Source organism: Drosophila elegans, unplaced genomic scaffold, assembly GCF_018152505.1.
Source record: "Drosophila elegans isolate 14027-0461.03 unplaced genomic scaffold, ASM1815250v1 contig_257, whole genome shotgun sequence".
NCBI lineage: Eukaryota > Metazoa > Arthropoda > Insecta > Diptera > Drosophilidae > Drosophila > Drosophila elegans.
This window is the reverse complement of record NW_024545631.1, coordinates 781,066-807,401: the sequence shown is the minus strand read 5'-3', so window position 1 is coordinate 807,401 and position 26,336 is coordinate 781,066. Positions and strand designations below refer to the sequence as shown.

The 26,336-nt window shown below is 28.7% G+C and overlaps 1 protein-coding gene across 1 annotated transcript in view; it reads right to left on the bottom strand.

Annotated features, from left to right (window-relative positions):
• LOC108134620 (thyroid transcription factor 1) overlaps positions 1-26,336 on the bottom strand; it is an 88,824-nt gene that overhangs the window by 48,817 nt on the left and 13,671 nt on the right. Inside the window, exon 4 of the mRNA XM_041708540.1 lies at positions 25,284-25,495. Within this exon, the coding sequence (XP_041564474.1) occupies positions 25,284-25,495 (212 nt within the window). The remainder of the gene's footprint in view (positions 1-25,283; positions 25,496-26,336) is intronic.

The window sequence follows — 26,336 nt, the reverse complement described above, 5'->3', positions numbered from 1 at the left end:
CATATCTGATAGCGCACCATGTAGTCAATATGGGCTGGACTCAAATCTGAAATACTACAGTAAGTTATTCCATGACGCCGCACAGGCTTTCGACCAAGACTGGCTTGATGGATTAATGCATAAAATCAGAACCATTTTGCCAGAATACACTCACAAGTTATTGAGTCGTACAGTTACCTTGAGATGCAACGCTACAACATCAGGCTAATGTAGTAGTAGTATATAATTTGGAGTTCCTCAAGGGAGCGCCCTTGGTCCAATACGGTTTTTTCCTTTACGCAGCGGATATTATTACGAATGACCTGCTAATAACATCTAATTCGCAGACGAAGATGCCTAACAGCACTACTAGCTAATCAGCTCGTGGTTCTGGAGATGTGGTTACCAGACTGGCGTGTAAAAATTAACGAGCAGAAGTGTAAACATACAAAGTTTACTTTTAACAGACAAATGTGCCCTCATTTCTCCTAAATAATCTACTGTTTCCTTCACAGGAGACTAACTTGCCGGAGACAGATTACTATTTATTAGTTTAGGCAAGAACATTACACCATAATAGGTTTTATAATTGATCAGGTAGGGCAAGTCAAGTAAACGTAATCTATAATCTAACAGGACGGCAACTGCCGGCCAGTGTCCCAGTTAAAAACAAATAAGAAAAACTGCTTTTGAACAGACTCTAACATATTTTGGTACGTGACAGTTTGCGGAGACCATGTGCACGAACAATACTTTAACTATGGCCTAACCAGTGAAACGTATAAAAGCTTGGTTGTACAGGGTTGCCCATATTCGACGGACCCATGTTTTTTTTTTAAAAAATCAAAGAAAAAAATAAAAATTTGGCGGTTGGCAATCTTAATCATTTAATTTGTTCCAAGTAGATTTGTTTACATCAATTTTTGAATATGATATCTTTCAAATGGCCGCCTCTGGCGTTGATGGCGTATTGTGCCCTTTTTGCAGCATTTTCCATCGTTTTCGCCAACATTTCGGCCGGAATAGCGGCTATTTCTTCACGAGTGTTGTCCTTGAGCTCTTCTAGGGTCCTTGGCTTGTTAACGTAAACCTTTGACTTCAAATATCCCCACAAGAAGAAGTCAGGCGGCGTCAAATCGGGCGAACGCGGTGGCCAGTCCAAATCACCACTTTTCGACATCAAACGGCACGGAAACAATTTCTTCAGAAAATCGATTGTTATGCGACTTGTGTGCGGTGGAGCGCCGTCTTGTTGAAACCAGAACTGCCTCATACGCTTTCGACGAATTCCATGGTAAAAATCTGCTTGGACTGACGCTTCAAACGCGGTATGTCATTAAGCGATCTGGCATCTCTTTCAAAAGTTATGGCGTCGTCAGATGGGTCCGTCGAATATGGGCAACCCTGTATAAGGGTTATCAAACTCCTTAGACGAACGATTATAAAAGCCAGCAGGCCTCTAACTTTATTGGAAATTGTCAAAATAAGATCATTTAAACAGTAGAAATACGTTGAAGAACATTGCTGTCAATAAAACACGAATGCAGCGACGGATTACTTCGATAAAAATTCATAAAGTTGCATTTAGTATAGCTAAGACTTAAATAATTAAGCTTACATTAAGTCTGAAAGCGATCAAGATCATGTTGAGAGTTAGAATCAAATAATCTGCATACATCAGCTGTGGACTTATTAGCAAGCCAATAATAAAAAAGCCAATAATAAAGGTCCCAGGTGGCTACCTGAGGAACTCGAGAAGAAACTTGAATGGTTTTTGAAGTTATATCATTGTATTTCACCTTTTAAGACATATTTGAGGGATTGGAATTCATCCACACTAACAACTTAGAAGGAATTACCATTAATAATAGTTTTTGGATCTATACTCTGTGCTTTCAGTATTTATTCTATTATTTTCTCATTCTAGAGGTGTGATCGTGAACATGCTCTGGTTTATCGATGTATACATGCATATCGATACAATAAGGTAATTCAATTTCAATATTAAAAATATAGCAAATTTAAAAAAGTATAATAACTAACGACGATCCTTCCGGCCACGGCGTTTTTCAGGAATTCCTCAAATTGGCGACTTGCGAGGTAAGCTCAAGTAGCTGTGTAGTAGTAGATAGGCACATGGTGAAGCCAGCTGACAAGGTGAAATAAATGCTGCAACTGACTAATAATGTATTTTTCAAAAACATTTCGAAATAGCACTGAGCTTATCAATCCCACTGTAGTTTGCTATATCTGACCTTTTTCCTTTTTTAAAAAACAGAACAATAAAGGATTTCTTCCAGAGAAAAGAAAAACTACACTGATTTATGGACATATTAAAAAGGTAACGCATATGGACAGTTTAGATCGCTACTGGAATTGGGCATAGAATAAGTAGATTGAACAAAATATGATAATAAGTAACCAATACCAATTTCGCCCGAGGCATTAACATTATCAAGATATTGAGAGGGTTGAGAGCAGTGTGACTTACGTTTCGAATAAAAAAATAGCTTCGGATTAGTTTTAGAGTCAGTTTTACGGAGTGCTAGGTAGTTATTGTTACATTCAGATTTAGGTTGAAAGAAGTCTGACTTGACTATCGAGAGAATGCTGACTTTAATATAAAATAAATTTTACGGTTTTGCTTGAGCTTAACAAAATATACATGCGCTTGCACTGAGTTCTTAATAATATAATATATAATATTTAATAATTGCCTTGATTGAACGTTCGACGGTTTTGCTTAAAATGTCGTGTGCTTTTTTCAACTGTTCTTTATGAGATTGTGGATTTGTTAGGTTCCACCTGGGTATCGATAACTTCTTAATACTATCGAGTACAGAAAGGGATAGTTAATGAATGAGAATGTGTCCTTCTTACACCAAAATCGGCCCTCCTGACACTGAACTCGCCCCGAATGCCTTCATGAACTCCGCAACGGTACTTTTTTATACGGTCTTAACCTTATCCGAACTTTTCTAGTTCAAATCTATCATGGTTACCAACTTTGACTACTCTGTACGGCCCTAGGTACTTGCCCTTAAGTTTTATACGGTCTTCACCTTCTCCGACTTTTTCTGCTTAAAATCTACCATGGTTACCAACTTTGTACGGCCCTAGGTACTTGCCCTTCAGTTTTAACCCAGTACCCTACTGTGTGCGTTTAATGGGTACTAAATCGTTGATCTGAAACTTTTTTTTCTACCTTTCTCTTTGAGTCAAATGCTTTCTTTTTCTCAGCTTGGGTGCTTCGAATATTTTCCCTGGCTTCCTTGGAATTCAGGATCAATTCCTTGAGCTGAACCTGTCCGATATCTAATCTGAGATATGCATATCTAATCCTGAAAATGTTTGGACTTCCTTTTTATCACGCGAAATTGGAAAGTCGCGTCCTGCTCGAGTACTTTCTTCACCTGGCTTAACGCTTTCATTCTCAACTACAAAGTCCATAAAATTAACCTTCCGCTTCAGAACCTGACATTTACTCCAATTTATACGCAAGCCATTTCTCTGCGCCACTTCCAGAACACTATACAGTTTCGGAATACATTTACTTGCAAGTATCACGTCATCCATGTATACGACCGTATCCTCGTTCTTAATCAAATCAGGCATGACTGCCATGATAAATCGGGTAATCACTTGTGGAGAGTTTGTTATACCGAAAGGTACAAATAAGAACTCCTACTGGCCACTCTGAGTGACAAACGATGTATACTTTGGGGATTCTGCCGAAACAGGTACGTGAATAAAACCATTAGTCACATCTAACGTTATGAAAACCTCTCATCCTTGCAACTTCCGATCACGCGATCCGTGTAAGCTGTTGGGAAATTATCTCGGACAATCTTTTCGTTTAATTTGCCATAATCGCAACACAAGCGCTTTTTCCCATTCTTCTTATCAACAAGAATTACTGGCGAAGCAAACTCGAATACACTAGGCCTTATTATCTCTACCTCTAGCCATTCTTGAACCTGATCATCGACGATTTTCTGATCGCAATATGCCAGACGTCTCGGATGTTGGAAAACAGGTAACTCATCTGTTAGCAAGATCTTCATCTCTACTGGCAAAGTGAGATTTCTTTTCGGTTTGTTGTCCTCAATCATACAATTAACTTCTGAGGCTATTTTGCGATTTAAATGTGTCAAATCAACTTCCGAATTTGCCTTACAGTCTTCCGAGCTAATCATGCAATAGCTCTTAAACTCGGTAATTAGCTGCACACAAGAACTTTAAATAATCTGGTTGTCGACCACTGCTTTCTCAATATCCTTTTGAGCACAACGAACACTTTGCGAAAATATAGTACCGGACTTGATTACCATCATATCCACGTTGTCTAAGATTGGTGTGCCCAAAATTGCGTATGTACTCATCAGGAATAACATAAAACTCGACCGACATGTCAATCCCGTCAATCTTGACCTTTGTAATAAAACTGCCTAACGTTAGCACCTGAGTATCACCGATTTCTGTTAGGGCTCTCTGCCGAGCCATCTGCCTACGTATCAAACGCAATTCTTTGAATTCTGAATTTATGCAAATCACAGATTTCAGTTCCAGGCTCGAAAAAAAGGATGCACGCGATGGCTTTGAAACGACTTTTCATCCTGTGCGATATTTGTTGCCCTTTCTGTCTTAACTGGTTCTTTTGCTCTACACTGCGCTGCCCGGTATCCTAGTTGATCGCACTGAAAACATTTCTCATTTACCGGACGTCTGTTTTCATATGCGACGAATCTCCACACCTGAAACACTTTCTAACCATTCCAGCAACCACTTCTTTGTTCATGTCGCTCACAACTTTGCGCTCTGCGAACCACACTTGTGTCCTGGCTTGGATGAACCACGAGACTTTTGAAATGCTTCAATTTGTATCTTTAAATCCTTTATGTTCCTAGCCTGATCCAACATTGCCCTATTGAACCTAGCGTCGAGGATACCCTCTACGACATACTCGATCAAGCTTTTTTCTTCTAAGTGAATGGGATTTGCAATCAGCATCAGCGCATACAAGAATTCGTGCAAGGATTCATCCTTATGATGCCGTCGTTTTCCAAACCTGCGATGGACTTTTGCTAAAGACAGTTTTACCCCCAAACTCCTCCAGCAAGGCCAACTTCAAACTTTTCCAGTCCTTAACATTCCTCTGCTTAAGCACAAACATTTTCGCTGCTCCACATAGCAATTGTTTTTCAAACACAAACACCTGCAATTGGTTCCACTCAACTATAGCTGCGCAATCTTCTAACTCTCCCATCCATTTGTTTACATCTGGGGAGTTCGACCCTGAAAACTGCGAAACACTATCTTCAACATCTTTCAAAGTAAACCACGATCTTCCCTGCCTTTCCAATCTCATGCCTTGATGCCAGCCTGCGCTATTTTGCGGATTTAAAGTGGTTTCTGCGGACACCATTGATTCACCATCTACATTGTTATCATCCGTATCTGACTCACCCTCGTTAATTATTCCGAAGTGGGTCAATAATCTCGGTGGCAATTCTGCTTTCATTGGAGCCGACAACTTTCGACGTAACTATTAAACTTACAATGCCAAAATTTCGTTTCTCTCCATTTTACAACGTTAACATGCTAAATATTAAGATTAATAAAAACTTTTCTTAAATTTAAATCGCAAATCAAAATGTAAATAGAGAAACCACCCTGTGTCTGCAACACTGCAACACTTGCGATTTTACCCCAACTGCTTGCAAAAAAATTAAAACTTAACCAAAAGAACTGATTCTCGTTCAAAGATGTCACCTTTGTTCGTCGTTTTCTCGCTCCTATGTGTGCACCGCTTGCTGTGGCGTCACACATACATACAACCATCTCCCAGCTTTCAAGATCCTGCACGTTCGCACGATGACGCAACCAGGCAAGACCCTGCCGCTTTTGAAACTACTCCCAGCTCTGATTCGCTTCTCCTCCAATATCACCAGCTCTTGTTGACTTTCAGCTGCTGCCCAGCCCGTATCCACGTTCCATTGCTTGTAATACAGCTACCAGACCGATCCGCTTCTCCTTGATTTTTCCCAGCTCTTGCTCGTCCAAGTTAACCAGCCCGATCCGCTGCTCCTTGAAATTTTTCCCAGGTCTTGTACCGCTACTCTTCCAAGTTTACCAGCCGCTGCTTTTGAAACTGCTTCCAGCCCGACCCGCTGCTCTTCGATTTCTTCTCCACATCCAAGCCGCCAAATGTCTCAGCTTATGTATGTGTGTGTTTATTTGCGCTGTACCTTGCCCTAGCTTGCAATTCGCGTCACTCTGATGAAATTCTTTTCCGTCTTGCTCTTCACTCCTGTCTTCTTAGTCACTTTCCAGCCAAAATCTTATGACGATTTGCAGATCTTCTCCAGCCCAAATAGCGAAATTCAATCAAGGTTCCGCATTTATCGCACTTCACGTAATTTTGCTTATTGATGTCTAGGCATTGTTGAATGGTAGACACATCTCGGATGAGCACCCAAAAATTGCGGGGTCCTCTTTTAATAAAGAACGCTGACTTTGATACAATATTTAATAATTGCCTTGATTGAACGTTCGACGGTTTTTTGGGTTTCTTAGTTTGCACCGGGGTATCGATAACTTCTTAATACTACCGAGTACAGAAAGGGATAGATAATGAATCAGAATGTGACACCACTTCTGGTTGTCCTTGTTACACCACTACCGCATCCCACATGTATGCTAAAGCTTCAGCAACAGAAAAATCATTTAAACAAGACCAGTCTATAATAAATATAGAATGTAGTAGCTCCGAATAATTCGTTCTCCTAAAACACAATCTTAGCTGTGGCTTTTTTGGCGATCTTACGGAATGGAAAAAGCTGCGTCACAGTTGTCAGAAACAAAGTTAAGTCTAAAAGTCGGTCATTATGACTGTAAATCCAGTGGTTCAGAAGCAAGGAAAGCTCGCTAAGGCATTCAAAAATTTTGCGTTCCTGGAGTTATTGATACCGATACATTTGGAAGAATAAAGTTACCAAGGACGATAATGTGATCGTTTTCACTAGCCAGTGATGACAAATGACGTAAAGCATACAGCTGTAGTTAAAAAATATTAAATTCCTGGAGGTATATATGAGCACATAACAAGTATGTTGCACTTGGGAAGTAGAAGTTTGACAGAAATAAATTCAATATTCCGGGAGTCAGTAGTATTAATAAGCTAAGAAGTAACATATGATTTAACCGCAAGTAAGACACCACCACCACGACGTGAGGGACGATCAACTATGTAAATAACATAGTTATTAGATAAAATTTTACTATCATGTACTGTTGAGTTAAACCAGGTTTCAGAGGACGCAATAACATTAACATCAAAATGATCACTATCTTGAAATAGATTAGAGAGTTTGTTAAGCGGACCTCTAACATTTTGATAGTAAACCAAGAAAGATAGTTTTTAGAACTTATAATTTTGGTAACAGCACCTCCGAAACAAGTTTTTAAAAGGACGAGCAATCTCTTCTAATGTTAAAGATCAATTTGGTGATGACGGCAACATAAGGATCAGGGAGATAGAGTCTTGTAACAACATGATGCCTCACATCATTCTTAAAACAAAAGTAGACATTCCATTGTTTTTAAAGTTAAAGTGAATGTTGAAGAAAGTGAATGTTTTAAAGACAAATGAAAAAATATACAAACAAAAAAAAATGGTGTGTTACAAAATAAGCGAAAAGACACTAAATCAGAAAAAAATAGTAATTCAACTCAAAAAATCAATGATATGATTATAACAAGTGCATAGTTATTTTATAATAGTGCCACCCTGAAAAAAAGTCTAATGAGCGACGAACCAAATAAAGAGCGTCGAAGATACGAGTTCCGAAGTGACGGGTACTTCTCGTATAGATCAACTCGCGATAGCGAAGTGCAAAAACATCTACTAAGGGTAACGGCACTACTGACGGTCGATAGCCAAAAAGCACGGTCTTGCACTCTAACGCCTTCTTCTACGGCGTGGAGTTATCATGTTATTCCGCTCAATAAAGGGAATATTCACGAAACCAAACTTCAGACCAAATCTGAAGAACATTTCCGAGTTGTGTCCAAATACCTTGAGGAAGCTAAGAAAAACTACTACACGAACCAACTAAAAATCAGCAAGGGCTTGCAGGTTATATTACAAGGATTCCAGCCCGATGTGACCCCTAATGAAGTTATCGATTCCTTCAAAGAAAACGGCTTTTCTGCAAAGAAAGTAACATAATTAACAAGAACAAAAAGCCGCAACCATTCTTTAAGGTGGAGCTGGAGCCAGACAGCAGAGTCTTGAAGAAAAATGACGTGCATCCTATCTATAACCTGCAATACCTATTGCACCGAAGAATTACGGTGGAAGAGCCACATAAAAGGAACGGCCCAGTGCAATACACAAACTGTCAGGAGTATAGATACACCATGCTAAACATTACATGCTAAACAATACGCTAGGGAAAGCAATTGTATAATGCAATCATAAAACTGAGCAAGAAATTGGACTATGTTTACCCTGGTAGCCCCAAATACTGGCCAGCAGATCCCAGAAAAGTCCCTGACTTAATAGATTTTGCGGTGAAAAAAAACATTCCACGCAACATAATAAGTACTAAAGCGCTTTCGGACCTTTCATCTGACCATGCGCCAGTGCTAATAACTTTTCTTCAAAACCCAGAAAAACAGAACAGGCTGACATCGCACATAACCAACAGGTTAAAATATAAATAGTATGTAAGTTTCCACATTGAACTAACCCCTCAGTTCAGCATCGAAGCAGACATCGACTGCTCTACCGATGCTGTTGAAGATATACTCGTGGCAGCAGCCACTATTTCAACACCAAAGGAAAGGACGTGCAAACCAACCATTTCAAAACAAATCTACAAATTGAACAGCTTGTACTGGAAAAGAGGCGACTGGGACGTGCTTGGCAAACCAACAGATCGTCATCCTCAAAACATCGTCTTAAAGAAGCCAAACGCACACTATACCGAGCCCTGAAGAAAGACGAATACAACATATCCTCTGTGAAGGCCCCGGCCGGTGACCTTATAACCCCAAAAATGATAATTGAACTTCCAAACTCTGCTATCGAGGTTATTTGTAAACTCTTTAATGGGATAATACGTCTCGGCTACTGTCCTAAAAAATGCAAAAAATCTACTAGCATAATGATACCGAAACCCGGAAAAGACCACACAATTCCGTCGTCCTAAAGACCAAATAGTTTATTATCGTGACTATCTAAACTGTTGACAATATCATCACGGCACATCAATTTGGCTTTCGTCAAAGCCATGGAACACTCGAATAACTTAACAGAATAACATCAGAAATTCGCACAGCCTTCGAGCATCGGGAATATTGCAATGCAATATTCTTCGATGTATCCCAAGCCTTCGATCGAGTCTGGCTCGATGGCCTCATGTATAAAATCAAAACCCACAATCACTCATAAGCTACTTGAGTCGTAGGTGTAAAACAGAGTCTTCGCAGTTAGGTGCAACACGACAACATCTGACGACTACATAATCAAAGCTGGAGTCACACAAGGAAGCGCACTTGGACCTACTCTGTTCGCCTTATACACATCGGATATGCCTATGAACGAGCAGCTAACAACTTCGCCGTTCGCTGACGACACTGCAATCCTAAGTCGCTCTAGGTGCCAAAACCGAGCAACAACACAACTAGCCCATCACCTCATCATAGTATAAAGGTGGCTATCTGACAGGCGGACTAAAATAACTGAACCAAAATGTAAATGCATGTATTACGTTTACTTTCATCAGGTAAACATGCCCTCCACTATTATTGAATAGTACGCAGATTCCCCAAGTGAACGAAGTAAAGTATCTCTGCATTCACCTAGACAGACGACTAACGTGGAAAAGACATATCAAATGTAAGAAACTACATTTAAAACTAAATTTTAGCAGCTTCCATTGGACAAATGGGTCCCAGCTATGGCGGAACGCGAGTAGCAGCAATATAAAAGTAGATATCACACTTTGGGGCACCATGGTATTTTGAAAACCAAGACATCCATAGGGGCCTCGGCATTCTTGCATTAAAAGATAAAATAGACAAACAAAAAGCCTCCCAACCCAGCAATTTCAGGGCCCCATAACTCAGTCATACCACTGTTAGTTAGGTTATTACCATAAGATTTGATGTACGTAATGTTAGTATCCGGAAGGAAAAGATACAATAAATATGTCGGAGAGTATGTAGTGCAGCTTCTCGACAGATATGACCATGCATTGTGTTGGTATACTAGATATACTAGATACTAGTTTTGGTAGAATGGGGACTCAGTTTGCGAGCTGAGGCCGAGTGTGGCTTTGAATGCGTTGCTAGGGCTGGTCTCTCTTTTTATCCTTTTGGTTTGTAGCGTGGCGTGAGATAGACACGTGTTTGGTCCTTAAGAGAGAATTATGAGCAACAAAAGCATCGAAGACTCGCTGCATTTGCCAGAATTAAGTTCAGGAAATCAAGAACCAAACGATCAATTCACCAGCAATGACGACTTACAATGGGATGAATTTAGTTCTCCGACAAATAAATAGCAAAACAATAAAAAAAAAAATAAAAAAAATATGCATGTTTGGTTTTGTTATGGCTCCCATGGGAACAATCGGAAAAAATATCAAAAAAAATTATTGCCTCGCTGTTTTTCGATTGATTTGAATATACTTCGATACATAGTATTTCAGAAACACGGTTTTAAGTTTATTAATATTGGACAACGTGGGCATATAGCGGAAATTCATCATAGCTGTAATGTTTTTTAGCATATAAACTTCGGCTTGTAAAATTGGCTCTCATTGTTTTTTCTTTTAATTTAAAAAAACTTACAATAAAAGTGATTCAAATTATTTTAACCAAATAAGAATTGAACTCATATTAACTCGCATTGTCACCCTTATATTTAAAAATAATTTTGATTATTTTTTAATTGGTTCCACAAACTTTTTTGTTTCTGAGTATATTACAGGTGGCAGCTCCATACTTTTATCAGAGTTTTTTTTGGATGAACTGCTGAATATTTAATATTTTAAATTTTTATTTCGTGTTTATGACTTCAAATATAATATATAAGTTATCTCTGGTGATTGCTCTGACGAAATCACCACATGGGGATGGCTCTAGATTATCCAAGTTTGCATTTCAATCGTCGTGAAATATTAAATTTATTGCAAGATCCTCAAAATTTTGACAACAAAAGATAACAAATTTGTTGGCGGGACCAGTTTTTGACAAACAGGCCGAAGACATTTCCCTCTGAGTGTGCGATTCGCAATATCTTCTCGTACTTTCTTAAGTTATGCTCATTTGATCATGAAAGCAAACAAGCATTCTTCAGGGCCAAATTCCTGAGAAATGAACGGTCACATGGTTTTATGGTCGTCTGAGTCCGTCCTTGTGGTAGCAGGTGCAGCTTCTATCCTGGGCTCTTTTTCCGCTGGCCGCTAGGACTGAGTCAATTCCTTGTCTGTCAAGGCGTGAACAGGTCCTTATGTTTAAGGTCCAGGTCTGGGAATTGAATTCTTACTTGGTTCAAATAAGCTGAGGCCTTTATTTGTGATTGTGAACAGGTCCTGATGTTTAGAGTCCAGGTCTGGGAATTGAATTGTTACTTGGTTCAAATAAGCTGAGGCCTTTTTTTGTGATTGTTTAGTTTTTAACTAAAAAAAAATGATATCTCAAATTCTGAAAATGTGTTTGGATTAATTAAAAACCATTTATAGCATTAAATAATTATCCTACATTAAAATTATTTTAAAGAGTTTTTTTTGTTTAGTTTTTAAAGGCTGTTTAGGTTTCAGTTGTGAGCCGCTGTAAGCATATATGATTACAGTGGCTTACAAATTTAAATTGATGAAATCCTCCAGAGATCATTCATTGATTTACCGGTTCAGATAAACTCCCTGATTCAAAAAAGGGAACTTAAAATTTTTTGTACGGTTCCATTTTTTTTAAGTGTACATAACGTTTTTCACCCAATTTTAGTTCTTATCTCCAGTTCTTCCTGACAGATTTCGGTCATCGATAGCTTAATTCACTGAAAATAGACCATTCTTTAACTTTCCCATACATGTTATAGGGATAGGTTCGTAGTATTAATGTCAGAGCTCGGCGCAGTTTGAATCAATTGCTAAGACTGAAGTTCTGACCACATAATTTAATTCTTTAAAAATACACGCCTGAAAACCGAAAATAATTTTATCACTTAATCTTGAAAATAGAACATTCAGGAATCTAACAAGCTATGATCTATTTCTAGGAATATAAGCCGTCGATTAAGCAGAACTTAATGAAAATAGGTAAAAAACGTAACACTTAAAAAAAATGGTACAATTGTAAGTCGCCTTTTTTAAATCAGCATCACTAGGAGAGTTCTAGCCATGTCCGTCTGTCCTTCTGTCCGTCTGTCCGTCAGTCCGTCCGTCTGTCCGTCCGTTTCCACGCAAACTTGTCTCTCAGTTCTAAAGCTATCTGCTTGAAAAGTTATCTTTCTATTACAGGTAGTACATAAGAACAACCGGAAAATAAATGAAAAAAATTATAAATTTGCTGTTTTTAAATTTTTTTTTAGTTCTTCGACAAATAGAAATGGTATATTATTTTAGAATTAAGGTTTAAATTTCACCAAAATGGAACGGATTTATATAAATATAAATAAAACTCCCCATAAAACTCCCATTGCAACAAAAAAAATATTTTAAACAAATTAAAAACAAATTTTTTTCTAAAAAATTTAACTTTTCTGTTTTGTAATTTTTTGTTTTAATTCTTTTTGACTTATTAATAAGTTGACAGTTCAGAATTTCGCTTTTAATGTTATTAAAATCTGAAAACGATATCGTATAGCTGCCATAGGAACTATCGAATAATTGAGCTACAAATCATCATAGCTTCAATGTTTTTAAGCACATACTTTCTTTGTTGTTTTTCTTTTTTCCCGTGTGTTCCAATTTTAAAAAATTAAAAAACAGCAAAGTTATCATTTTTTGATATTTTTTTTCCGAAGGGAGCTATATGCTATAGTCGTCCGATCCGGCTTGTTCCGACTTCTGTACTACCTGCATTAGAAGACGCCATTTGGGGAAACGAACAGACGAATGGACAGACGGTCGGACATGGCTAGATCGACTCAGCAATGATGCTACTTTATTGGGTCAAAAATGCGACTTCTGACTGAAATTATAGAGGGTGTTGCATGTTTATAAAAACCGCCCCTTCGAACAAAGGGTTTGAGTACTAGGGTATAAGTAATTACTTTTTTTTTGAGTTGTAGCAAAAATAGGTTTTTGAAAAAGGTAAGTTGGTTCCCGGCAAGTTACAATTTAAGAATCTTATTTCTTCAGGTACGATTAATTTTGAGGGTGAAAGCTGACGTAACAAGACCAGTTTCATTAGCTATATGTTTGCTAAACGATAATGTATTGATGATATTCATATATTTATATATTTATATATTTATATATAAACGATAATGTATTGATGATATTCATATATTTATATATTTATATATTTATATATTTATATATTTATATATTTATATATTTATATATTTATATATTTATATATTTATATATTTATATATTTATATATTTATATATTTATATATTTATATATTTATATATTTATATATTTATATATTTATATATTTATATATTTATATATTTATATATTTATATATTTATTTATTTATATATTTATATATTTATATATTTATATATTTATATATTTATATATTTATATATTTATATATTTATATATTTATATATTTATATATTTATATATTTATATATTTATATATTTATATATTTATATATTTATATATTTATATATTTATATATTTATATATTTATATATTTATATATTTATATATTTATATATTTATATATTTATATATTTATATATTTATATATTTATATATTTATATATTTATATATTTATATATTTATATATTTATATATTTATATATTTATATATTTATATATTTATATATTTATATATTTATATATTTATATATTTATATATTTATATATTTATATATTTATATATTTATATATTTATATATTTATATATTTATATATTTATATATTTATATATTTATATATTTATATATTTATATATTTATATATTTATATATTTATATATTTATATATTTATATATTTATATATTTATATATTTATATATTTATATATTTATATATTTATATATTTATATATTTATATATTTATATATTTATATATTTATATATTTATATATTTATATATTTATATATTTATATATTTATATATTTATATATTTATATATTTATATATTTATATATTTATATATTTATATATTTATATATTTATATATTTATATATTTATATATTTATATATTTATATATTTATATATTTATATATTTATATATTTATATATTTATATATTTATATATTTATATATTTATATATTTATATATTTATATATTTATATATTTATATATTTATATATTTATATATTTATATATTTATATATTTATATATTTATATATTTATATATTTATATATTTATATATTTATATATTTATATATTTATATATTTATATATTTATATATTTATATATTTATATATTTATATATTTATATATTTATATATTTATATATTTATATATTTATATATTTATATATTTATATATTTATATATTTATATATTTATATATTTATATATTTATATATTTATATATTTATATATTTATATATTTATATATTTATATATTTATATATTTATATATTTATATATTTATATATTTATATATTTATATATTTATATATTTATATATTTATATATTTATATATTTATATATTTATATATTTATATATTTATATATTTATATATTTATATATTTATATATTTATATATTTATATATTTATATATTTATATATTTATATATTTATATATTTATATATTTATATATTTATATATTTATATATTTATATATTTATATATTTATATATTTATATATTTATATATTTATATATTTATATATTTATATATTTATATATTTATATATTTATATATTTATATATTTATATATTTATATATTTATATATTTATATATTTATATATTTATATATTTATATATTTATATATTTATATATTTATATATTTATATATTTATATATTTATATATTTATATATTTATATATTTATATATTTATATATTTATATATTTATATATTTATATATTTATATATTTATATATTTATATATTTATATATTTATATATTTATATATTTATATATTTATATATTTATATATTTATATATTTATATATTTATATATTTATATATTTATATATTTATATATTTATATATTTATATATTTATATATTTATATATTTATATATTTATATATTTATATATTTATATATTTATATATTTATATATTTATATATTTATATATTTATATATTTATATATTTATATATTTATATATTTATATATTTATATATTTATATATTTATATATTTATATATTTATATATTTATATATTTATATATTTATATATTTATATATTTATATATTTATATATTTATATATTTATATATTTATATATTTATATATTTATATATTTATATATTTATATATTTATATATTTATATATTTATATATTTATATATTTATATATTTATATATTTATATATTTATATATTTATATATTTATATATTTATATATTTATATATTTATATATTTATATATTTATATATTTATATATTTATATATTTATATATTTATATATTTATATATTTATATATTTATATATTTATATATTTATATATTTATATATTTATATATTTATATATTTATATATTTATATATTTATATATTTATATATTTATATATTTATATATTTATATATTTATATATTTATATATTTATATATTTATATATTTATATATTTATATATTTATATATTTATATATTTATATATTTATATATTTATATATTTATATATTTATATATTTATATATTTATATATTTATATATTTATATATTTATATATTTATATATTTATATATTTATATATTTATATATTTATATATTTATATATTTATATATTTATATATTTATATATTTATATATTTATATATTTATATATTTATATATTTATATATTTATATATTTATATATTTATATATTTATATATTTATATATTTATATATTTATATATTTATATATTTATATATTTATATATTTATATATTTATATATTTATATATTTATATATTTATATATTTATATATTTATATATTTATATATTATATATTTATATATTTATATATTTATATATTTATATATTTATATATTTATATATTTATATATTTATATATTTATATATTTATATATTTATATATTTATATATTTATATATTTATATATTTATATATTTATATATTTATATATTTATATATTTATATATTTATATATTTATATATTTATATATTTATATATTTATATATTTATATATTTATATATTTATATATTTATATATTTATATATTTATATATTTATATATTTATATATTTATATATTTATATATTTATATATTTATATATTTATATATTTATATATTTATATATTTATATATTTATATATTTATATATTTATATATTTATATATTTATATATTTATATATTTATATATTTATATATTTATATATTTATATATTTATATATTTATATATTTATATATTTATATATTTATATATTTATATATTTATATATTTATATATTTATATATTTATATATTTATATATTTATATATTTATATATTTATATATTTATATATTTATATATTTATATATTTATATATTTATATATTTATATATTTATATATTTATATATTTATATATTTATATATTTATATATTTATATATTTATATATTTATATATTTATATATTTATATATTTATATATTTATATATTTATATATTTATATATTTATATATTTATATATTTATATATTTATATATTTATATATTTATATATTTATATATTTATATATTTATATATTTATATATTTATATATTTATATATTTATATATTTATATATTTATATATTTATATATTTATATATTTATATATTTATATATTTATATATTTATATATTTATATATTTATATATTTATATATTTATATATTTATATATTTATATATTTATATATTTATATATTTATATATTTATATATTTATATATTTATATATTTATATATTTATATATTTATATATTTATATATTTATATATTTATATATTTATATATTTATATATTTATATATTTATATATTTATATATTTATATATTTATATATTTATATATTTATATATTTATATATTTATATATTTATATATTTATATATTTATATATTTATATATTTATATATTTATATATTTATATATTTATATATTTATATATTTATATATTTATATATTTATATATTTATATATTTATATATTTATATATTTATATATTTATATATTTATATATTTATATATTTATATATTTATATATTTATATATTTATATATTTATATATTTATATATTTATATATTTATATATTTATATATTTATATATTTATATATTTATATATTTATATATTTATATATTTATATATTTATATATTTATATATTTATATATTTATATATTTATATATTTATATATTTATATATTTATATATTTATATATTTATATATTTATATATTTATATATTTATATATTTATATATTTATATATTTATATATTTATATATTTATATATTTATATATTTATATATTTATATATTTATATATTTATATATTTATATATTTATATATTTATATATTTATATATTTATATATTTATATATTTATATATTTATATATTTATATATTTATATATTTATATATTTATATATTTATATATTTATATATTTATATATTTATATATTTATATATTTATATATTTATATATTTATATATTTATATATTTATATATTTATATATTTATATATTTATATATTTATATATTTATATATTTATATATTTATATATTTATATATTTATATATTTATATATTTATATATTTATATATTTATATATTTATATATTTATATATTTATATATTTATATATTTATATATTTATATATTTATATATTTATATATTTATATATTTATATATTTATATATTTATATATTTATATATTTATATATTTATATATTTATATATTTATATATTTATATATTTATATATTTATATATTTATATATTTATATATTTATATATTTATATATTTATATATTTATATATTTATATATTTATATATTTATATATTTATATATTTATATATTTATATATTTATATATTTATATATTTATATATTTATATATTTATATATTTATATATTTATATATTTATATATTTATATATTTATATATTTATATATTTATATATTTATATATTTATATATTTATATATTTATATATTTATATATTTATATATTTATATATTTATATATTTATATATTTATATATTTATATATTTATATATTTATATATTTATATATTTATATATTTATATATTTATATATTTATATATTTATATATTTATATATTTATATATTTATATATTTATATATTTATATATTTATATATTTATATATTTATATATTTATATATTTATATATTTATATATTTATATATTTATATATTTATATATTTATATATTTATATATTTATATATTTATATATTTATATATTTATATATTTATATATTTATATATATTTATATATTTATTTCTTTAAAAATTGAAAAGTATTTTAATTTTGAAAGTATGATCTCATGTGTGAAATTTGTGTCTATTTTCAGTTTGTTTTCGAATTGTAAAGTGCCTAATGTGTTAAGCTTTGGAACCATCTACCAAACCAACTGAAAACAATTAATTTCAAAGTTTAACAGCATAAATGATGAATTGTCTGCCAGAGCTTGCCAGTCGTACGAATACTAACAATATTGTTGGTTCTTTGTGAGGAAGAAAATTTAATAAGGTTAAACAAATACTCAGGTATAAACATTTAGGTTAAAGATTTTCTTTTTCACAGCTTGCAATTATTTCGAGGCCGTAAAACAGGTATCAGAATAGTTTTAGAAATTAAAAGTCTAATATTTGTTGGAAGAAAAGACTACGTTGTGTATAGTTGTCGTAACAATCCATATGTTCGTCCGGATACTATATTAATATGGTCATTCCAATGTGTCTTATTGAAATAAATTTGCTAGCCCTTGCAACATATTCTAAATCTGGGTCTAATAATCGTAAGTTCGGTAAATAAATTGTTTATATGTTTTTCTTGTATATGACAAGGCATTTTGATTTTGAAGGGTTTAAGCTCAGACCACTGTTCTTGCTAGCTCTCAAAAACTCAGTATTACAAACATTTATACGTTAGTTGACTTGACTTAAGGGACGACTGACATACAACTGATCAGTAACGGACCTAGTACATATTCCTGAGGTACACCGCGAGTAGCCATTCGAATCTCGGACTTATTTTCCACCACATGTGTGTATGTACTACATGCAATAGAAAGACAACCTTGGGAAAGATTCATGCAGATAGCTTAAAAACCGAGAGACTAGTTTGCGTAGAAACGGACGGACGGACAGAAGGACGGACAAACAGACGGGCAGACGATCGACTCATGGTTGAGGTTTTGAAGTTATTTTTTATTGGAACTCGTTTTTTGAGTTTTGAAGTAATAAGACTGTAGTTTCAAACAAAAATTTCTGACGTCAAACAAAAACTCCTTGACAAGGTAAGAATAAAATGATGTAAACACCTTCAACTCCAAAAATTTCTAATATAAAATTTAGTGAAAATTGTTTTTTATTTAATTAGTTCCGTAAAAGGCACATAGCTGAACAATAAAATCAGCCTTGTTACAATTACAAAACTAAATTTAAAAAAAATAAATATAGTTTTTTGGGTATCAGTATCAGTACTTGTTTACAAAGTTGATATTTATTTTTACCTCGTCAAGAGGTGTGTTCGTTTTTTTTTATTATAATTTTAGTCAAGAGTTTGCAACTTAGTGAAGGAGACATTTCCGAGTTCTCTTCCTTTGCAGGTAATATATAAGTATAATTTTCTCTTATTTTTTTATAATTCTTTTGGATATTGTACTGGTTTAATAATTCAGTTGTACGCTTTTAATTTTATTCAATAATTAAGCTGAAAATCATTATAGCTTCGATTTTGTTAACGTATACGTATATAAATCGAAATTTAAATGTTTTAAATACAAATTTATTTTTCTAATAGATGCAAGGGTATATAAAATTTAACTTGCCGAAATTTGCTTCCTTTCTTATTTTTAGCTTAGCTTAAAGTTTTTCTAAAGATAGTTTGTTGAAATAAAATAAGTCCTGATAATAATGTTGCCGAACCTTTACAATATTTTAAACAAAAGCTTCTGATATCGAACAAAAACACCTATTAACGACTTGTTCCGATCGCACCCTAACTAACAATATTCTTATATCAACATTTGTGACGAATAATGATTAGGCACTGGACTGAGCCCATAAGGCACGCTGCAATAAAAAATGACTGTCTAGGCCATAAGTTTAAGAACCTGGCTGAAGCGGACTGATTGGAAATATTTTAATATTGTATATATCGCTAGAAAACTTTAAAAATAAGATTTTGAGTGCATTGAAACGTGCGAACACATCAGCAGAACAGAGAACGGAGAGATAAATAAGAAAGACGGCGGCTCGACTTATAAACGCTATAACTTCTTCACTTTTTCACAAACTCTTAATTAAAACTAAAGTAATTTCATACTTTGTCGTTTAATATTTTGGTTGTGTTGGGTTCAAATGGTTTCTATGGTTGGTTAGTACGGTACTTTTTGTATGCGCCGATTGCATACGTCTTTGGCGCAGCGCGAGCTGTTTGAATTTTTTTTTTCGCCAACAATCTCTGAATTATTATAATTAGTATTAATATGGATAAATAAAAAACGTAAGCCTAAAAATTGGTATCCCTATAATTTTATTCGTTGATCGCAAACAATTTGAGTACTTTGGTCTTATACAAAATAAAAACCATCACGATCTGTTCAAAATGATTCCGTTGGGCAAAGATCATTTCGTGCACTCAAACACGAAGTCAAAAACAGCATTTTGATCGAACCGAACGAGATGTTGAGCCGCAAGAACCTCAAAGCAAAATGACGCACCGATCATAATTTTTATACCCTTGCAGAGGGTATTATAATTTCAGTCAGATGTTTGCAACGCAGTGAAGGAGACATCTCCGACCCTATAAAGTATATATATTCTTGATCAGCATCACTAGTAGAGTCGATCTAGCCATGTCCGTTGTCCGTCTGTCCGTCCGTCTGTCAGTCTGTCCGTCCGTTTATATGCAAACTAGTCTCTCAGTTTTAAAGCTATCTGCATGAAACTTTCCCAAAAGTTGTCTTTCTATTGCAGGTAGTATTTAAGTCGGAACGAGCCGGATCGGACGACTATAGCATATAGCTCCCATAGGAACAATCGGAAAAATAAATGAAAAAAATTATAACTTTGCTGTTTTTTAATTTTTTGTTTAGTCCTTCGACATTTAGTAATGGTTAAATATTCCCGATTTACGGTTTAAATTTTATAAAAATCGGACGACTATATCATATAGCTCCCATAGGAACAATCGGAAAAATAAATGAAAATAATTATAACTTTGCTGTTTTTTAATTTTTTGTTTAGTCCTTCGACGTTTAGTAATGGTTAAATATTTCCGATTTACGGTTTAAATTATATCAAAATCGGACGACTATAGCATATAGCTCCCATAGGAACAATCGGAAATATAAATGAAAAAAATTATAACTTTTCTGTTTTTTAATTTTTTGTTCAGTTCTTTGACATATAGCAATGGTTAAAAATTTTAGAATTATGGTTTAGATTTTATCAAAATCTTCAATGTTTCTAAAAATATACGCAGTTAATCATAATTTTAATGTTTTCAAAAATGTTAAATTCTTGCAATAGCTGCAAGGGTATATGAACTTCGGCTTGCCGAAGTTTGCTTTCTTTCTTGTTTTTCCTTGATTTCTTATTGCGGGTATGCTTCGCTCACAATCACATTTCTGCAAAGTTAGTTTAGTTGAATTGAGCCAAATTTCGGCATGCTGATCGAGATGACCGCATTGAGAGACAGCCCGACATAATAACAAAACATAAAAAATAAAATGGTTTTCATTTAAGAGTCATTATAAGCATGGTGGGTGATTCTAGCTTAAAATAAATAAGCGTATACAAAAGTAAATCAGTCGACCGCTGGCGTTCGTCATTAAAAATCTTTACCTCGGATTTCTTTTTACCTGGGAAATGGTTAAACACGGTACATTTCTATTATTGCTATATAATTTTTCGTCTGTACAAAACATAATGAATACCTACATACATACACATACATGTGGGTATATGTGTTTATATAACAGACACCAACAGAATCTTAAAACCGAAGGGTCATAAACGCAAAAATCAACAATCATCTTTCCATTTCTAAAATAAACAATGACAACCATATAAATTTAAAATCAATTATATTTTCAAATGCCTTTTAACTTGAAAATAAAGGGTACAGTCCTGAAAATGACATTGTATGCTTTTTGTTAACAGTATAATTTTTAACACAATAATTTATAAGATCTTAATATAACATTAAGGCAGCCCAGCTTGACTAGGGATTTGTCCAATCCTTACCGTCAGATAATTAGCTACAACAAATTTATTCGACCCTTTTTTTAATAATTCACGGTTTTAGCAAATTCAACTATATAAATGCAATAAAAATAAATAAATAAAATTGTATTCCTAATTTAAAAAATCACTTATAACTTTAAAAAATTAGATATTGGCTTTACTTAAGAAAAGACATTAAACAATTTTTATTTTTAAGTTACAAATCTTGACTTGGGGAGAACATTTAGTTCCAGCGCTCTAAATGTTTAAAGTAAGCTACAGCTTTGGGCCACGTAAGAAAACCAATTTATTAAGCCTTAAAAAGGCCCTAAAAAATCAAATATTTGAGGCTCTGACCACAACTTCTTGAAAACTGGTACGTGATGGAAAGTTTTCATATTCGGTTTAGTACCAGGATTAGTAGTCTACAAATAAATTCGAGTCAGAATCACTAGCTTTTTTCTTGGGTTTTTTTTGTTGTCGCAGCTCCCGTTGATTCGTTGGACAATTGTTTGTAAGGTGCCGTCAAGGAAAAATGTCATGCCAACCACGAAATTGAAGTTGCCATTAAGGCCATTAAGGACATTGAGGCCGAAAATTATCTGGAAAATGGGGCCGATCGGATGGCCTTTTGCAAGGCCTCCAAGAGCAGCCATATGAATGAAATAGTCTTCCACAAATAAACCGATAATTTTAAGAATATCCACTCGTTTTTATCTATAGTCAACTCTTTTGTAAAACACCCTCTAGTATTTTAGTAGTGTGCTCAAAAACACGTTCCGGTGCTCATCGTTGCAAAGTCTCATCCAAATAGCTTTAATACCGAGGGACTATTTTGCGTAGAAACGGTCGAACGGACATAGGTTCGAAGGACAGGCTAGATTGACTAGACTGGTGATGCTGATCATTATACTTTATAGAGTCGGAAATGTCTCCTTCACAGTGTTACAAACTGAAATTATAATACCGCCTGAAAGAGTATAAAAATACACCCCTACAAGCCGAAAATAATTTTATCACTTTAAATTGAAGATGGAACGTTCACCAATCTAACAAGTTATTGACTTCGAAAATACCGTCGGTAAACTGTATACGTATTTTTTTAGCTTCTATAAATCATATGTTAAGTGCTATTTGCAGATGTTAACGGAGACAACAGTCGAAAAACACCCTTTTTTCAGACAGTAAAATCCTTATAAAATCGGTTTGCCGGCGGATTGGTGACATAACTGAAATTGTTTTAAGACAATTAATTTCTGAATACTCTAGTCGAATGCTCTGTTTTCATGATGTTTTTCTAGAAAGTTTAAGGAAGGAGTTTTAATGAATACAAGAAAGATTTCGTAAAGTTCTTCGTAAATCCTGCGCACAGAAAAAAATATGGAAATAGTCAACACGAAAGGAAGCAAATTTCAGCAAGTCGAAGTTTATATACTCTTGCAGAAATTATAAACATAAAAAAATCAGTAAAACGACAATATATATTATAATATAAATAAGACTTTTTGGAAATTTTTATTCAGATAATTTTTCAACTGAGAGACTAGTTTGTGTAGAAACTGACGGAGATCGCTAGATCAAAATTGGAGGGGTCAAAAGGAAAACATGCTTATAAGTTGTGTAAAACCTGTTGAGCACTCCTGCGTTTCAAACTTTTTATTGAAGTTTTAATACCCTCTGCAACGGGAATAAAAATAGTAAATTTTCTATTTAACACAAAATTAACGTTGTAGTCTTATATTTTGGGATTTTTAATTGATTTATAACAATTATAATAGTTAAAAACCTTATTTTTGAATTTTTGTTGTTGATTTTTATTTAATAATTTAATACTCAATCGTCGAATTCTTATCTTTTCGTGCTTAGAGTCTCAGGATAGTAATCTGTGGGCGTGAGGTAAAATCCCGCTCTCGCAGCTGATATTTTTTTGTAGCATTTATAAAATTTTGATTTTAAGCCTACATATTTTCCTCTAAAAAAATTCGTTGGTTAGATTGCGTGTCTTCGATGATTACAGCCCCCACATAAAAACGTAATAATTAGTTAAATAAATAATGAAATTCACATAATTTTCTGTAAACAACTAGCATATAAAGAATTATAATAAAACAAGAAAAAATTAATTAAATAAATTGTGCAAAAGAAAAAAACACTATTAAACTAGTATTAAAACAATTTTTTTGCTCAGTAACCATTTTTTTGAGTACTAAAATTCCAGAATAATGCACTCATGAAAGTTTTCTCCTAAATATGACAAAATAAGGTAGACCTTACTCAAATAATCGGCCCAAGGCATATCATGACACTTTTTTTACACATCTTACAATCCAGTTTTGATTAGTATAGTTTTCATTGAATTACCAAGCCCCACATTTACGCATGTGCAATTATAAAACGTTAAAGATATTTAATGGTCGGTTGTAACGAATCAAAGAATTGCTTCAGTCGGTAAATAACAGGGAAAATGATTGATAGTATACTAATTTGAATAACAGTATGTATTATGGTTTTTAACTCACTGGCAAATCTCGGATCGTTTGCAGTTGATCCGTACCATGAGGCAGAACTTCTCATATCAGTGTAGTGACCAGCAAGAGATAAGTTATCGGTAGGTCCGCAGTAGCTTTGAACTCCTGGGCTATGATATAAAGATCCCATAGCATAAGGATTGGCCATAGTTGAAGAAGGTAATGTTCCAGGGGAATTAATACTGCTGCCACTGGAGTTAGACCTGAAAATACAAATATATTTAGAGCTGTTTTTTAGTAACGAACTATTATTTTTTGAGAGAATGTCGAATATCATCTTATGCCCCTGCTCACATTAAGTGGTAAACACATAGAAACACGAGTCAGAATATGACAAAAAGGTAACAATTTATAGTAGTTTAACGCTGAAGAGACTATTATTGCATTTAAGATCCAATTAATTTGGTTAAATATCACCAAAAAAATGTAAAAGGTAACCGAATAAATGCTTTCATATAATAACAAGAAAGCAAGCAAACTTCGGCAAGCCGAACTTCATATACCCTTGCAGCTATTTCAAAAACTAAATAACTTGAGAACGTTAAAATTATGATTTACTTGCGTGTATTTTTAGAAACATTGAAGCTATAATGATTTGCAGCTTAATCATTCGATAGTTCCTTTGGCGGCTATACGATTGTTCCTATGGGAGCTATATGCTATAGTCGTCCGATTTTGATGAAATTTAAACCGTAATTCTGAAATATTTAACCATTACTATATCTCGAAGAACTAACAAAAAAATTAAAAAACACCAAAGTTCTAATTTTTTAAATTTATTTTTATGATTGTTCCTATGGGAGCTATATGCTATAGTCGTCCGATTCTGATGAAATTTAAATCGTAATTCTAAAAAATATTTAACCATTACTAAATCTCAAAGAACTAACAAAAAAATTAAAAAACACCAAAGTTATAATTTTTTTAAATTTATTTTTATGATTGTTCCTATGGGAGCTATATGCTATAGTCGTCCGATTTTGATGAAATTTAAACCGTAATTCTGAAATATTTAACCATTACTATATCTCGAAAAACTAAAAA